Source organism: Microcaecilia unicolor, chromosome 2 (genome assembly GCF_901765095.1).
Source record: "Microcaecilia unicolor chromosome 2, aMicUni1.1, whole genome shotgun sequence".
Classification (NCBI taxonomy): Eukaryota; Metazoa; Chordata; class Amphibia; order Gymnophiona; family Siphonopidae; genus Microcaecilia; species Microcaecilia unicolor.
In genome coordinates this window covers 326,243,529-326,261,021 of record NC_044032.1, presented here as the reverse complement: position 1 = coordinate 326,261,021, position 17,493 = coordinate 326,243,529, and the positions used below count along the sequence as shown (strand labels likewise).

Here is a 17,493-nt window from a genome sequence, read left to right as displayed (position 1 = left end):
CATCTTATTCCGTAAAGAACAAAGCAAAGAATTAATTCAGTCTCTTCACTATGGCCTTGTCCTCTAAGTGCCCCTTTTGCTCCTTCATGATTTTTGTGTTCAAATGGTCTTTATTGAAAATTTTGTAACAAATATGAGAGCAAAAAGAACAGTTAAATTAAAATAAAAAGAACAGTTAAATTAAAATAAAAGGAACAAACAATCCTCACATCGTGATACACATTAGCAAAACATATTTATGTCACCATTATCATTCAATAATCATCAGCAAAACAACCTATGTAGGCATAGCTAAAAATTACATGATAAGGGCATAATACAAAATAAATGGTTAGATGCATGAGGTGTATGAGTACATAATGTTTCAATCTGAACAGAACAGAGCTACTGGACTCCATATCTTGGCATGTTTTAAATTAATTATTGTATGTTTAGCCAGTATTTCTATATTGATTCTACCAAAATGGAACACTCACATTAGTATTGTTTTTCCAGTCTGCCAACACTGTTTTCAAGGCAATTGCTAACAAAATATTTAATAATTTAGCTTCTTCCGTGGTTAGTGTGTGTGTAAAACCCAATGAATGAAAAATTACTATCTTGTAAGAAATAAGGACTTGGAACAAGCACATAAAAAATTCCTCAATATGTTCTATATTAGACCAAAAGACTGAAGTTGAGGACAAGAGAAGATTAAATGATCCAGTGTCCCAAAAGCCTTCTCACATGATCAACATTTATTGGATAAGATCAACATTTATTGGATAAAGAAGCATTAATTCTATTTTGGCGTATTGGAGTACATATGGCCCTATCCATTAGGAAAAACAAGGACTGTGAAATAGCTGCAGAAGAGAGAGGCCTATTTATAACCATCCAAAACATTATCCATTGTTTGTCAGAGAGTGATACATTGGTATCTTTGGACCAGGAGAACTGTAGTCCATTGCACCCCACTGGGTGCAATGGACTAGTGTAAGGCCTTTATAAATCCTAGAACCGGGTTTCTCCAATATCAACATCTCAGCCAGGTTTTGAAAAATATCAGGGACATTATTTAAGGATGGAAGTGACATTATACAAGATTTGAGTTGTACATATTTAAAAAATTGGATGACTCCAAATAAAATTTACTTTGTAGATGCTGACATGGAGCAAGCTGGCAATCAATAAATACACTTCGTAGAACAAAAATACCTCTGTTAATCTAATCTGATTGTGAGGGAGTAAGTGGCATAGGGTCAGGCATCTTTGGAGACACTCTGTCATTGAGGTTGCAGCTCAGCCACTAAACCTGGTGCTAAACCTGCTGAATCAGAGCCTGAACTGCAGAACCAAAGTAGTACAGAAAGGGTAAGCTGCCTGGCCAGGAGGTCGGGGCTCAACAGCAAGCAGGAGGTAAGCCTTGGACAGTACAGAACAGGGAGGCCCTGATACAGAGGTTTCCAGGAGGAAGCTCCAGGAGAGAAGAGGACTCCACTTTAAGCTAAGCTCTAGTACCGTAGGAGAGGATCAGGGAAGCAGTGTGGCTCAAGCTTAATCCTTCATAGAGTATGTGGGAAGACTATCAAGATAGAAGAGAACCTTGAATTCTATGCAGACAGTACATGTTTTAGACATTTGTCTACTTGTTTACATCACACACTATTGTCTAGAACAGGACAATGTGACCATAGATTTTCTAATCTGTTCGGGTTTGGGATCATTGTATACTTGATTGTATCTGATAAAATGATAAATTTAAAAAAAAGCCTTGATTATCAGTCCTGCAATGACATCACCCATGTTGTGAGGATTTGTATCCTGCTGTTTTCAGTGAATACCTAAATAAAAGTAAATAATTCCATTTTATTTATAGTATGGTAAATATAAGGAGGGGCATTTTTGAAAGACTATGCAAGTCCAAATTGGGATGTCCTGCTCATAATGTTCAAAAAAATGTCTGATCTCACAGCTGTTTTCAAAGAGGAAAATCATCAGGGTTTCCTGTTCAAAAATATGTGAGAAGAACATTCTTGCATTGAAAACATCCGAAATGGACAGCCATTTTCCCAAAATGAAATATCTAAAATATGAATGCCAAAAAAGCAGGCACAAAAAATGTGTGTCTGGCATCATTTGTACAAAAATGGCCACACAGACATCCCTGGAGAGCAGAGGGGCAGCCTAGTGGCCAGTGCACTGATTTTAAACAATGGGATTCAGGTACAAATCCCACTTTAATTCTGTTACAGTGGGGGAAATAAGTATTTGATCCCTTGCTGATTTTGTAAGTGTGCCCACTGACAAAGACATGAGCAGCCCATAATTGAAGGGTAGGTTATTGGTAACAGTGAGAGATAGCACATCACAAATTAAATCCGGAAAATCACATTGTGGAAAGTATATGAATTTATTTGCATTCTGCAGAGGGAAATAAGTATTTAATCCCTCTGGCAAACAAGACCTAATACTTGGTGGCAAAACCCTTGTTGGCAAGCACAGCGGTCAGACGTCTTCTGTAGTTGATGATGAGGTTTGCACACATGTCAGGAGGAATTTTGGTCCACTCCTCTTTGCAGATCATCTCTAAATCATTAAGAGTTCTGGGCTGTCGCTTGGCAACTCGCAGCTTCAGCTCCCTCCATAAGTTTTCAATGGGATTAAGGTCTGGTGACTGGCTAGGCCACTCCATGACCCTAATGTGCTTCTTCCTGAGCCACTCCTTTGTTGCCTTGGCTGTATGTTTTGGGTCATTGTCGTGCTGGAAGACCCAGCCACGACCCATTTTTAAGGCCCTGGCGGAGGGAAGGAGGTTGTCACTCAGAATTGTACGGTACATGGCCCCATCCATTCTCCCATTGATGCGGTGAAGTAGTCCTGTGCCCTTAGCAGAGAAACACCCCCAAAACATAACATTTCCACCTCCATGCTTGACAGTGGGGACGGTGTTCTTTGGGTCATAGGCAGCATTTCTCTTCCTCCAAACACGGCGAGTTGAGTTCATGCCAAAGAGCTCAATTTTTGTCTCATCTGACCACAGCACCTTCTCCCAATCACTCTCGGCATCATCCAGGTGTTCACTGGCAAACTTCAGACGGGCCGTCACATGTGCCTTCCGGAGCAGGGGGACCTTGCGGGCACTGCAGGATTGCAATCCGTTATGTCGTAATGTGTTACCAATGGTTTTCGTGGTGACAGTGGTCCCAGCTGCCTTGAGATCATTGACAAGTTCCCCCCTTGTAGTTGTAGGCTGATTTCTAACCTTCCTCATGATCAAGGATACCCCACGAGGTGAGATTTTGCGTGGAGCCCCAGATCTTTGTCGATTGACAGTCATTTTGTACTTCTTCCATTTTCTTACTATGGCACCAACAGTTGTCTCCTTCTCGCCCAGCGTCTTACTGATGGTTTTGTAGCCCATTCCAGCCTTGTGCAGGTGTATGATCTTGTCCCTGACATCCTTAGACAGCTCCTTGCTCTTGGCCATTTTGTAGAGGTTAGAGTCTGACTGATTCACTGAGTCTGTGGACAGGTGTCTTTCATACAGGTGACCATTGCCGACAGCTGTCTGTCATGCAGGTAACGAGTTGATTTGGAGCATCTACCTGGTCTGTAGGGGCCAGATCTCTTACTGGTTGGTGGGGGATCAAATACTTATTTCCCTCTGCAGAATGCAAATAAATTCATATACTTTTCACAATGTGATTTTCCGGATTTAATTTGTGATGTGCTATCTCTCACTGTTACCAATAACCTACCCTTCAATTATGGGCTGCTCATGTCTTTGTCAGTGGGCACACTTACAAAATCAGCAAGGGATCAAATACTTATTTCCCCCACTGTATATATTGTTGTGAGACCTTCAGGAACAGATAAAAACCTACAGTACCTAAAGGTATACCAATGCAATAGCCATCATGCTTGCAAGTATCTTATAGATTCAGGTACGGTAGGTATTTCTCTGTTCCAGGAGAGCTTACATATTTGTTTAGAAATAAAGGGTTATGTTTACTAAAGTGCGTTATCATTTTAAACATGCCTGTAAATTTAAGGCACATTAAACACTAACGCAACTATACATTTCTATGTGTGCATTAGCATTTAACGCGTGTTGAAAACACTAACGCACCCATAGTGCCACTTAGTAAACATAGGCGAAAGAGTTAAAGTGGGAGCTACACCTGTGACCCAACGTCCACTGCACTGACCACTAGATTACTCCTTACGTTTGCTTGCTGCTGTATTCCATTAAGAATCAACATATGCATCCAGCTTTTCCTACATAAGCACATAACTATGGAACGCATTAGCATCAGCTGTAAAAATAACGTATGACCACTGTAAAAGGGGGTCCGCTTCTTCCTCTTGGGTGGAGCCGGCAAGCCTGCGGGGCTCCCAGGGTTCCTGGACAGAATACTGCTGATACTGGGACTCAGGGCCAAAGTATTTTATTGTCAAGGCAATTTCATACCAAAAATAATAATTAATTCTTCATAACAAAAGGTACAGCCCTCTTAATATAGTCTTCAAAAGAAAAAGGTACAGTCCTGGTCCCAAAACCCCTCAGCAAATGCTCAGCTCCTCAAGACCTCAGGTCTTCTATTAGGGCATTAGCTTTCCCTTCCCCCTCCTTCAAAAGGGTTGTGAGAGTTCAGCACACTTCCAATATAACAAGACAGTTCAGAACAAATCTTCATGGACAGCCTTTGCACATCAAGCCAATCCACAAATCACCTGCCTTTTCACAGCACAGAGGGAACCCTGTAAGGAGCAGGGTTGGCAGTTTCTCCCACCTCTCAGCACCACGCCCGGTGTGGCCTCCTCCAGTGCCTTCAAGTGCTGGGCAGGGCAACCTTTGAATTGTCCCACTCCATGGTAGCTGGCTCCTCTCCCTTAGGCAGCTCTAGTGGCAGGCTACTTCCTTCCTCCACATACTCCATGGAATCTCTCTCTCCATTCGTCTCCCCTCTCTCCTGGTGACTGAGAGCCTCCAGGAAATCTGCTTGCCCCTTCTCACAGCTGGGGGGAATTATATACTGATGGCGAAGCCAGGGAAACTGAGCTTCATCCTTCCCTCGCCCTCTAGTGGGGAAGGGAGTAACAGGCTCACCCTGCCTCAAGCCATTGCTCCCCCTGCTGGGACTGGGAATCCATTCCATCTTTTAGGACTACTCTCCTCACTCATTCTTGCAAGGACTTGTGGGACCTGTAGTTCTGAACTCAACTGCTTCACTGGGGAGTCTCTGGGGCTTGCCTTGTTACACCACCTAAACTTCCAGAAATCACTAAAAACTAACCTGTTCAAAAAGGCATACCCTACTGACCCAACTTAAATGCCTGAACCCTACAACACAATGAAACCAAAGCTCGTAATGGACATAAAATAACTCTTCCTCTCTACGATTCCCTAACGCATCTGTCACACATGAACATTATTCTACCACAAATCGCTTTGTATTTGTTCATACCAGAATTGGTGAATGCCTTATGGTATACTATCCACCTTATAATTGAAAGAGAAAAACACCTAGATTTCGACCCAAATCGGGAGATAGACGTTTATCTCACAAAAACTAATAAATCGGTATAATGGAAAGCCGATTTTGGACGTTTTCAACTGCACTCCATCGCGGAAGCGTACAAAGTTGACGGGGGCGTGTCGGAGGCGTGGTGAAGGTGGAACTGGGGCGTGGTTATCGGCCGAGGAGAGATGGGCGCCTTTCGGTGATAATGGAAAAAAAGTATGCGTTTGTAGCTAGAATTTAGGGCACTTTTCCTGGACCCTGTTTTTTCACGAATAAGGCCCCAAAAAGTGCCCTAAATGACCAGATTACCACCAGAGGGAATCGGGGATGACCTCCCCTGACTCCCCCAGTGGTCACTAACCCCCTCCCACCACAAAAAATTATGTTTCACAACTTTTTATTTTCACCCTCAAATGTCATACCCACCTCCCTGGCAGCAGTATGCAGGTCCCTGGAGCAGTTGTTAGGGGGTGCAGTGGACTTCAGGCAGGTGGACCCAGGCCCATCCCCCTTCTGCCTGTTACAATTGTGCTACTTAATGCTTAGTCATCCAACCCCCCCAAACCCACTGTACCCACATGTAGGTGCCCCCCTTCACCCCTTAGGGCTATAATAATTGTGTAGACTTGTGGGCAGTGGGGTTTGAGGGGGATTTGGGGGGCTCAACACACAAGGGCAGGGTGCTATGCACCTGGGAGCTCTTTTACCTTTTTTTTTGTTTTTGTAAAAGTGCCCCCTAGGGTGCCCGGTTGGTGTCCTGGCATGTGAGGGGGACCAGTGCACTACGATTCCTGGCCCCTCCCATGAACAAATGCCTTGGATTTATTCGTTTTTGAGCTGGGCGCTTTCATTTTCCAAAAACGCCCAGCTCACAAATTGTCGAATAGAACATGGACGTCTATTTTTTTTGAAAATACGGTTCGGTCCGCCCCTTCAGGGACCCGTTCTCGGAGATAAACGCCCATGGAGATAGACGTTTTCCTTCAATTATGCCCCTCTATGTAAGCCACATTGAGCCTGCAAATAGGTGGGAAAATGTGGGATACAAATGTAACAAAAATAAATAAATAATACCTGGTATCCACTGTCACTTTCACATCTTAGGGGGTGGGAGGTGGTTAGTAACCACTGGGGGATTAATGAGAGGTCATGCCTTCATCCTTCCAGTGGTCAGCTGCTCAATTAGGGCACCTTTTTGTACCCTGGATATAATTGAAACAGGTCTAGATAAAAATGCCCTTCTTTTTTTATCTTGGACATTACTTCCCATTCCATTTTGCTGAAACACATCCTAATTTTGGGCCTGCCCTACTCCAATCCAAAACATACCTCCAACACATCCCCTTGCTATTTGGCAAACTACAGTGTAAAACGTCCATATTCTGCCTTTCAAAAATTGCGATATGGACCTTTTTATGGCCATTTTGAGATGTCTACGTGCTTCAAAAATGAGCATCATAATAGAAAAGTAAATGATATATATTCTGTCACGTAGAATTTTATTTTGTCTTTTTAGTAAGTGGAAGTTAACCAATATTTCATTATTTTCATATGAAATATTTGAAAATGTATTCTGTTTGTTTTGGTTTTTTTTTATTATATAGGCCTGACTGGACCACAGCAAAACAACTTCTTTCAGATTCCAATTTCCTCAAAAGATTATTAGAATATGACAAAGAAAATATAAAGACTCAACTTTTGCAGAAGCTTCAAAAATACGTCAATAATCCAGATTTCGTACCAGAGAAAGTAGAAAAAGTGTCTAAGGCCTGCAAGTCAATGTGTATGTGGGTGAGAGCTATGGATTTGTATTCTCGTGTAGTCAAAGAAGTTGAGCCAAAAAGACAAAAGCTTGCTGCTGCACAGGTATCTCTCTTAGTTCTTCTGTGGCAATAATTTCAAGATACATAAAGTATGTAGGGCTCCTTTTACAAAGCCATGCTAGCGATTAGCTGCACGCACCAAATGTGACAAAGCCTATTCAGTTCCTATTGGCTTTATCATAAGTACATAAGTATTGCCACACTGGGATAGACCAAAAGGTCCATCAAGCCCAGCATCCTGTTTCCAACAGTAGCCAATCCAGGTCACAAATACCTGGCAAGATCCCAAAAAAGCTCAGTCCATTTTAATAATGGTCTATGGACTTTTTCTTTAGGAAGCCATCCAAACCTTTTTAAAACCCCGCTAACCTAACCGTCTTTACCACATTCTTTGGCAACGAATTCCAGAGTTTAATTACATGTTGAGTAAAGAAACATTTTCTCCAATTCGTTTTAAATTTACTACTTCGTAGCTTCATTGCATGCCCCTTAGTCCTAGTATTTTTGGAAAGAGTAAACAAAAGATTCACATCTACCCATTCCACTCCACTCATTATTTTATAGAACTCAATCATATCTCCCCTCAGCCGTCTTTTCTCCAAGCTGAAGAGCTGTCTTTTCTGTTTTCTTATCAGGTATGGTGCATGGAAATCACTACCATGGCTTTGTAAAGCTGCCCATAGGGTTTTTTTTTTCATATATAATAGAATGTATCATTTTGCTGTACAAAGTTGCAGTAAGCACTAACTTGTGCTTACCAGAGCAAAAAATGGCATACCTTAGGGCACGCTGAGGCATCCCTCAGTAATTTGGGAATGTATGTGCACTATCCACACACTAAAAAATAAATTTTATTTTTGGGCTCGGGGGGTGTGTCTGGAGGCAGAGAGTGGATGTGTTCTGCGCTAATCAATTAGCGCCACTATATTGCCACAAGATAACCGATTAGCATTTGCGTAGCGCATGAGCCCTTACTGCCAACATAATGGTTGGCAGTAGGGGCTTAATAAAAATATTGAAAATTTGCCCATTTTACAATGCCTTACCATGCAGGAAAGACTGCTTTTTACCATTTAAACTGGATAATGCAGATTTATTATGATAACATGTCATGTAATGAGGGAAGTATTAAATAAATCTGTCTATGCTTTATCACATATGTATGCAATAGTGCTGCCACTGCTCTCCATATGCACTTTTTGTTAAAGCTGTGTGCTCTAGACTTGAGTAGATTGCATCTTTTTGGAGTTCTGAGTGCTGTATCTTCTATTTCATTGTTTTCTATGAGAATTGTTCTCTATACGTTTGTTTTTTTTTGTCTTTCTGTGAAAATGTGGGTGCAAGGTGTTTGTTCCTCAGAGTCTGAATTTGCATCTTAGAATCAAGAGAGGACTATCTCAACATGATTGGTATGTGGAGGAAAAGTGCTAGAGAGCAACAGAGTGAGCACTTAAGCAGCATGGAAGCTGAGGAAGACAGTAGGAAAAGGATGAGAAGAGTATAGGAGAAGGCAAAAAAAGGGGAGGAGGGGTGCAGGAGTTATCTGTACCAGCTGCATAGTTATACAGAGCCCCTGCAAGATCAGAGGGATGACGAACAGTGACAGTCAAGCAATTGAAGTAGATGTATAGGAGCAACAGGCATTCAGTCTAAAGGGTGGTATGTGGGAAACTGTAAGAAAATAAGAACATAGATTTTGCACTTGTTTTTTACTGATATTTTTAAGATTGCAGAAAATATCAGTCAGCAGCCAAACAGTGGAGATGACAAAGGACCAGTGCCCTGATGGCGAACCTATGACACGCGTGTTAGTACTGACACGCGTAGCCATTTTTGATGACACGCGGCCACATGTGGCCGCATACAGAGAAGCAGCGGCGTTCCTTGCTGACACCCGGGCGGATCGCCGATGTGCCCCCCCCCCCCAAGGTGCAGCGCGACCTCCCCCCCCCCCGGTGCATGTTTACCCGTGTGCGCTCCTATTGGCTCCCTCCGAGTCCTCTGCTAGTTCCCTCCCTGCTGCTCCCTCTGCCCCGGCTCCTGCACGGCCGTTTGACCTCACTTCCGGCCGGCGGAGCAGAGAGCAGCGGAATGCCGTGGGGGACGCATCTCTGAGGGCCCTGTGATCGCCATTACCAGCAACCACATAACCACAGCAACCATAATCCAATCTACTGTTCTGGGGTGTTGTGGATTTCTAATTGACCATCATTACTGAGATAGGTGAGGGGGAGGCTGGGAGAGGCGAGGGCATGTGCTATGGGTGCCGTTTCCCGCCATTAGAAATAGCGGCAGCCATCTTAATTTACATAAGGTGGTCAGTTAGGCTAGTTAACCCCTAATTGCCTGCAGGGCTAACAGGCTATCTATAATTCTATCTTCTGTCACTGCCCCCCTGATGGAGAACCCAAAAAATAAAAAACCAAGGTTAAGTAGTAGCAGTAGCCGACCCTTTCAAGAGACATGGACCGAGATGTATGGCATTATAGAAAAAAATGGCAGATCATTTTGCGTTCTATGTACTGAAACGGTAGTAAGCAGAACGTGGAATATAAATAGACATTTTAAAACTAATCATTCCCAGCTCTTGAAAAAAAGTGAGGATGAAAGGAAGGAATACATTTCCAGGCAGCTACACTTTTATAAGAGCCAATCTAATTCCATCCTTACATTTGTAAAAGGTTCTACAAATTTAACATCTGCAAGTTTGAGCATTGCTCACTCCATAGCTCAGCATGGAAAAGCACTCAGTGAGGGAGGATTTATTAAAGAAACTCTCCTAAGATGTGCACCAGTTCTATTTCACGATATGCAGAATAAAGATGCAATTATTAAGAGAATATCTGAGTTACCAGGAAATTTGGAGTGCCTGGATCCGATTACCAGACACTTTTAGCACCCTGAAAAATATAGCAATGGCTTTACTCACAATTTTTCCCTCTACGTACTTTTGTGAAACCTTATTCTCAGCGTTAAATAATATCAAAACCAACAAAAAAACAGATTGAAAGATGAAGTTAGTAGCGCTTGCTTGGGCTTGAAGTGTACAAAATACCAACCTTCAATTGAAGATTTAGCCAATGAAATTCAGCAACAAAAAAGTCACTAATAGGCAGATTAGTTAAAGAATTCCCCCTCCCCCTCACTTATCTTAGTTCACGGCACCCCACACAAGTTAAATAATATCAAGACCAACAAAAGAAACCGACTGACAGATGAACAAAGAAGTCACTAAGCAGGTAAGTTAAATAATTAGGTTTCGGTTTATTAAATACAGTTATATATTACAATTATACATTTTTGTTATTTAAACTATAAATATCGCGAAATTATGGTTTTTTTCTCGAAGTGACACACCACCCGAGTTATGCTCGGTTTTTTGGCGAATTTTGACACACCAAGCTCAAAAGGTTGCCCATCACTAGACCAGTGTGTAGCCAAAAGAGTCTCTTAGAACTCTTTTATTACAAGCAATTCACATAAATATATATGGAGATGATACAACCATAAATGGACTCGACACAGGCCGTGTTTCAGTTATAGCACCTGCATCAGGAGGCCACAATACATTGAAAACAAAAAATAAAATTTAAAAGATTATAAATTGATGATGTGAAAATATAAGGTAGAAGTAATTTACATAAGTATATTTACAAATAAAAAACCAAGCTAGAAAAGTAGAATACAGATTGATGCAACGTAGAAAGAATTCAGAAAGGAGGAAAGGACCTATCCAGGGGTGCAGCTTTGAAGTGCACAGAATAAAAAGTGATTAGCAAAAAGAAAAAAATGTAACAGTAAAGCATAAGTATATGAGCAAGTGATGTGTGAGCCCTGGTGCACGTGAATCCAGATATAGTAAACAAAGATAATCAAGTTCAATGTGAAATCAATGTGATCCAAGTAGGTCTGAAAAGAGTTAAAAGAAAGTGAATATCCAGAAAACTGACAGAGCAACATGCATAGAATAATATATGCCTGACCATGTTAAATGAGATTAACTTGGAAAAATACAGCTACAGCAATGTATAGTTTTGAATATCCAGGTACTTGGCACTGATATTCAGTAATACTAATTGATAGGGACACAATAGATCTACTGGAGCAAACCTAAATATTAAATGCAAACTCGCCCCAGTCTATTATTACAAATATCTTTATTAAAGAAATGTGCTCAAATATTAAGCACATATCATATTTAAAAACAATAATAACAACAATACTCATTCACTCATTCCACATTCATTCATAATACCTGTGTAACAGCGCTTCATTTTATGTGCTAGTAATATTTATATACACACAAATACTCATATTATTCTCACTATATAATAAACTTTATCAGACTATTAGTATCCTTTTAGATATCATGTCCCAACTTTTCACATGGGTATTTAATACTTCACAATTCCAAGATTGTCTCCATAAAGTTGTTATAGGAGTCTCTAATACAGTTCTCAATGTGAGTGAAACAGCTTTCGATTATCCCCAGGTACTCGATGAGCGGAATGAGTGTTTCACTCCCACGTTTGATGTCAGCTTGTTCCTTACGCAAACACCGGTTCCCCTATGCAGGACCGCATGTCGCTCACTTCGTCAGGAGGAACCACCGCCACATTTTATTCAATTCAAATCAGCTACATGTCTGAATGAGACTTCTCAGCTCAGGAGCCAACTGCCGTATCGCTGGAGCTCTCCTGCATAGGGGAACCGGTGTTTGCGTAAGGAACAAGCTGACATCAAACGTGGGAGTGAAACACTCATTCCGCTCATCGAGTACCTGGGGATAATCGAAAGCTGTTTCACTCACATTGAGAACTGTATTAGAGACTCCTATAACAACTTTATGGAGACAATCTTGGAATTGTGAAGTATTAAATACCCATGTGAAAAGTTGGGACATGATATCTAAAAGGATACTAATAGTCTGATAAAGTTTATTATATAGTGAGAATAATATGAGTATTTGTGTGTATATAAATATTACTAGCACATAAAATGAAGCGCTGTTACACAGGTATTATGAATGAATGTGGAATGAGTGAATGAGTATTGTTGTTATTATTGTTTTTAAATATGATATGTGCTTAATATTGGAGCACATTTCTTTAATAAAGATATTTGTAATAATAGACTGGGGCGAGTTTGCATTTAACTGATATTCAGTGCCATAATTGGACATAGTTAGGACCATCTTTGTGGTCCAACATGCCTAGTTAACTATTTAGGATTGGATAACTGCAACCCCCCTCCCCACAATTGCCCTGGCTCTAATCAGATAATGCCATAGCAGTCTGCCTGGATATACAGCAGTACTATTTGGGTAAGTGCTGCTGAATAACCAGGTTTGGCCCTGTGACTGCAATTTAACCAGGAGCAGTGGGTGCAGCCTTTTTAAAAATGTACTGTTTATTAGGCATGGTAATGCACATACAGAACACCATAACAGACTGTGCAAGAACACATTTTGGTTTCTTATTTGTGTGTCCTAATCTTTTGTTCATTGGATTGGATTGGATTTATTGACTTGATATACCACTTAGTATCAAAGTTTAAAGCGATGTACAATAGAATATCAAAACAATCACAAATTTACAATAAAAATATTTCTCAGAGGACAAGCAGGCCTATAATTCTCACATGTAGGTAACATGGTCCGGAGGTTGTAGACCACAGGAGAGAGGATCCGAAGCACTCCCAAACGAGCAGAAGACCACAAAGAGTACAAGGAGCCTTCAAGAGTGGGGGCATCAACTCAATTTTTATTAATCAGACCCGACATGGTCTGTGTTTTGGTGAACCATGAAACCACCTGTGTCAGGGGTCTAACAGTTGATAGAAACTCCTAGTGTATCAATCAGCCAATAGGAAATGAATTCTTGCTGAATCTTTGAAACAAAAAAGACGCCAGTGAACTGCATGGGTTCTCATGTGACGGTACAGAGAAACTACCTGCTCATTTCTGTCTCCTGTGAAAGGAGTGTTCAAGGAGGATGGTACATTGACAACATAGGGCCCTCGCAGCATCAGTTGGCCTCCAAATGGAAGCTCTCTCATGCCCCCAACCCACATTCATTGGCTGTACCAGTGTCAGTTCCAAAGGTCCAGATGCTGCCCTGTGAGACATCCCTCAAGGTTCAAGCTGGGGGATCCTGACATATCCACATGATGGTGCATCCACAACCTGTGCTATGGGAACTCCAGCCAATGTGTATGTTTCCCTTACCCCCCCCCCCCCCCCCCCCGGCCAACCCCAAAGTATGGTCATGAGTTATGGGCTCATGTGCAGCCACCGCTATCAGTCAGCCCTTGAAAATAACTACTGTAACTACCCCACAGATAGAAAAGGCCCCAAACTTAGGTTTCCCACCTTGATGCAAAGAACCACCATTCCTCTGGGTTTACCAGCAGAGGTGGCCTGAAGGATCGGTGGCTAAGACAGGTCCCCTGCCATCTCCCACCCAGCCTTAGGAGACATACACATGGGATGCATACGCACCCACATTCCTGTCAACACTGGAAACAATGGTCCCATCTGTCCAACGGTGCAGTGCCATACTACCTCCCAGCCAGTGCCTGCTCACCCAGGGCCAAAGAGCCAGAGCCCATCCTGCATACCAATAACCAGACCGCCCTCTCAGGGGGACCACCACCTCTCAAATCATTGCCTCCAAGGTTCTCATTGATGCCACATCGCATACATGCCCCCCAGGTAACTACAACTCATAGTTGTCCCTGGCCCTGGTCCTGCCTCCTGACAGCCAGCTGCACCACTATGCAAGCCATATAGGATGACTTGATCTCAATTGTGAACTTTTTACATACACAGGGCAACCACCAGTGGATCACTAGCCTTCCGAGGACCAGCACAGCTTTGCTCAACTTCTGAAGGACCAGGCCAGCCCTGCTTAGCCTCCCAAGGACCAGCCCGCCCCTGAAGGGACATTAGAGGAGGTCAATGAGGACCCTGAGCAGTGAGACATGCCAGGACAACCCTCAGCTGGAGGAGGAAGAGGGGGAGGTCATGTGGAGGGACATGCCCCCATTGGAGGAACAAGACAAGGAGGAGGAAACTCAGCATCCTTTCTATGCTGGGAGGTACAGCTGGGAAGGCCAAGGCTCCAACATATGCCCTTAGACAGGCAGACCCCCCCCCCCCCCCCCAACTGCAGCTTCTGTATCAAGTCACTTCCACACAGACAGGCTTACTCCAGGAGCTGCAGGCACAATACCAGATCCTGGGATAAATTTTGGACCTTGTAGAAATGGGACATGCTGGGTATGTACCTAAACGACAGGCCTGCTATGGCAGCCTGACAGTTGTGAGCAAAAGCTAGATCTCACAGTACAGGTCAAGAGGGCAAGTAACTGAGAAGCTGGTAAACAAGGGTGACACAGAATCTCATGTCCTTTTCTGCTTATGAAAGGGAAAAATGAGCTGGCATGGAGATATGGTAGAAATATGCTTCGTAGAAGAAAATGATTTATAACTTTGCTAATCTAAGGGGAATTTTCTGCTAACCACAGAAGCAGCCAAAATATAGTTGCAGGGAATATGATTTTGCAAACCGGAATGACTTTGCTGATGTTAAGAAAAATGCTTTAACTTTAACTTGTAATTTGATTGACATGCATGTCCTTATGAAATATGCTTTGACTGATGATTATGTACTTTCAATGATAAGTAAATGGAGAACGAGATTATAAAAGTTAGAACCATGGATCAGAGTTGCCAGAGAACTAATGTCAGTGGTCACACTTGTGTCACGGTTAGTCTCTCATATGAGAATTGATTGTACTATTCAGCTTATCTGATTATATCCTGTATTATCGATTGGTAAGTGAAATAAATGTATTATTCTCATATATCTATAGCCTTCTGTATCTTTTTGTCTCCTCATTTGGTGAATGGTAAAGTCTTTATTGTCTGGAGTGGTGGACACTCCAGGCCATGGGTTTTTAGTAGTTTATACCTGTGGAGGGCAAAAAGACATACAACCTGCTCCAGAGGCACCACGAGGAGCGCAGGCACCGTCAGTGAGGGCCATGGACTTTACCCATTCCCCCCAGTTAGTTGGTTTGTTTGTTTAATATAATAATTTTTGAATATTTTGACATGCAAAGGTCTGTGTCTCCACTTTGTATAAAATGTGCTAATATTCTGATATGCAAGGCTGATAGGTGCTGTGGTTCCACCACTACTAGACTACTAGACAAGCCCTGGAAAATGGAGACTGCAGAACATAGAAAGCTGTAGGGCATCGGGGAATGGAGCCTTTCCTGAGCTGAGTCCAGGAGGCTAGATATTAGCCTGCCAGGTCCTGGGGGCAAGCCAGCCAGTCAGCTGGCAAGTAGATGGATGAGACAACTGTCTTGAGAGATATGTGCAAGGAATTTTGCCATTGCAGGCATATGTATCTCCAGACAGAATACTGGTCCAGCTGTTTACCAACTGTCTTCCACTTCCAGATATTCTACACCCGTCAGCTTAGCCAGGCCCCTCTGGGGATCAAGGCATTGTGTTAAAGGTAGAAGCACTAAAGGAGATGATCCCAAAATGTGGCTACAATGACCTGCACATAGCAATACAAAGCAGGTCACAGTATGGGGCAGACTGTCCACCTACCTCACCATTGAACTCTGTAGCCATCTGCCCCCGGGGGGGGGGGGATATCTGCTCCTTCTACACTACCAGTGTTGCCACAATATATGTGGTGTGAGGGAACACTGGGGTGAAAGAAGCATTGGTGGACACCTGGCATGCTGGTCCCCAAGTCCCAACTCCATGCTGGAAGCTGGAACCTGGGTCATCTCACAGGTGTCGCTTGCCAAAGATAGAGAGCCACATGTACTGATGTGGGCCACAGCCTACTCAAATCATTTCCCTGTCTATTCTTTAGAGCTTGCATCGAGACCAGGCTTATAACCCCTCCCCCTCCCCTGCACCCTCACACCCTTTTGACACTAGCAACTTTCCTGGTACCAACCAGCAGATATGCATAGGTAGTGCCTAGACTCTAGTTTACTCTCTGTTCTGCATGCTTCCTTATCCACAGCCAGCATGGCTGATGGTTGGCAAGATGCGCAAACAGCTTCTTCCTATATACACATATATACAGCAACGTTGGAGGGAAGGGAAAGCAACTATATACAACTATGAAGGATATATACATTGTGATGAGGTGGGAGAATCCAGGTCTGGTAAGATAAGGTGTGGGGCCAAACTACACGTCCCAGAAGGTATTAGGAAGGGGAAGCAGGAAGGTGCACTCAAAGACCTGCCAGGGACTGCACATTGGGGAGGTGGAAGGGAAGAGTGGAGGGAGCAGCCGCTATGGCGATCAATGTCCAGAAGGGGGAGCAGTGATGAGAAGACTCAATTTCCGTGGGTCAGAAATCAATACAAGATACCTTCCACCTGCGAGGGGGTGGGGCGAACTAACCGGCAGGCTGTGAGGGAGCCAGAGTTAATGGAGTTTTTGGAGGAAGGAGAAGGAGGGAGTAGAGGATTGCCAGGTTTGGAGGAGCAGTTGGATATGGACTGTGATTGTACTCTGGTGGAGGGTTGCAGAGGTTTGAGGGCAGTGGGTGGTCACAGGAGTCATGTAGCTGTGTAGTGGTTGCCATCCTGCAACCACTCAAAAGACTTTCAAAAGACTTTAAAAAACCGAAACCAGGAGGACTGAACTCTGGACTGGGATTTATTGGGGGGGGGGGGGGGGGGGGTTGCTTTTGCTGTGGTTTCTTTTTCTTTTTGAAACTGCCTAGGATATTGCCTAAGTGAATGGAGTTGTGATAGGGAAGGAGAAGAGCAGAATAAACAAACTTGAACTAAAAACTGTGTTGCCTGGAAAGACTGAATGCATGGACTACTGGAGGGAGGATTGGGAAACTCAGAAAGGAGGATTACTGGTGAGCCGGCCATCACCCCCGAGGGATTGCGACCAGGCTATTACAACATGAGCAGAAAAAGGAACCATTACACACATTATCTGTTTTATAACAATAGCAGCCAATCAGGTCGGAACCAGTAGGTGAGCTTGTTCATAGGACAGACTAGCCTTAAATATGTGTTCAGCAGGCCAGAGAGCAGGGGAATAGTGTAGCCACCAGGCAGAAGCCACCTGCAGGGGATGTAGAGCAGGAACTGTTACTGGAGGAAC

At 43.1% G+C, this 17,493-nt stretch overlaps 1 protein-coding gene across 1 annotated transcript in view; it reads left to right on the top strand.

Moving 5' to 3' along the window:
* Positions 1 to 17,493, top strand: part of DNAH6 (dynein axonemal heavy chain 6) — a 2,906,060-nt gene that overhangs the window by 1,772,149 nt on the left and 1,116,418 nt on the right. Inside the window, exon 54 of the mRNA XM_030192089.1 lies at positions 7,112 to 7,373. Within this exon, the coding sequence (XP_030047949.1) occupies positions 7,112 to 7,373 (262 nt within the window). The remainder of the gene's footprint in view (positions 1 to 7,111; positions 7,374 to 17,493) is intronic.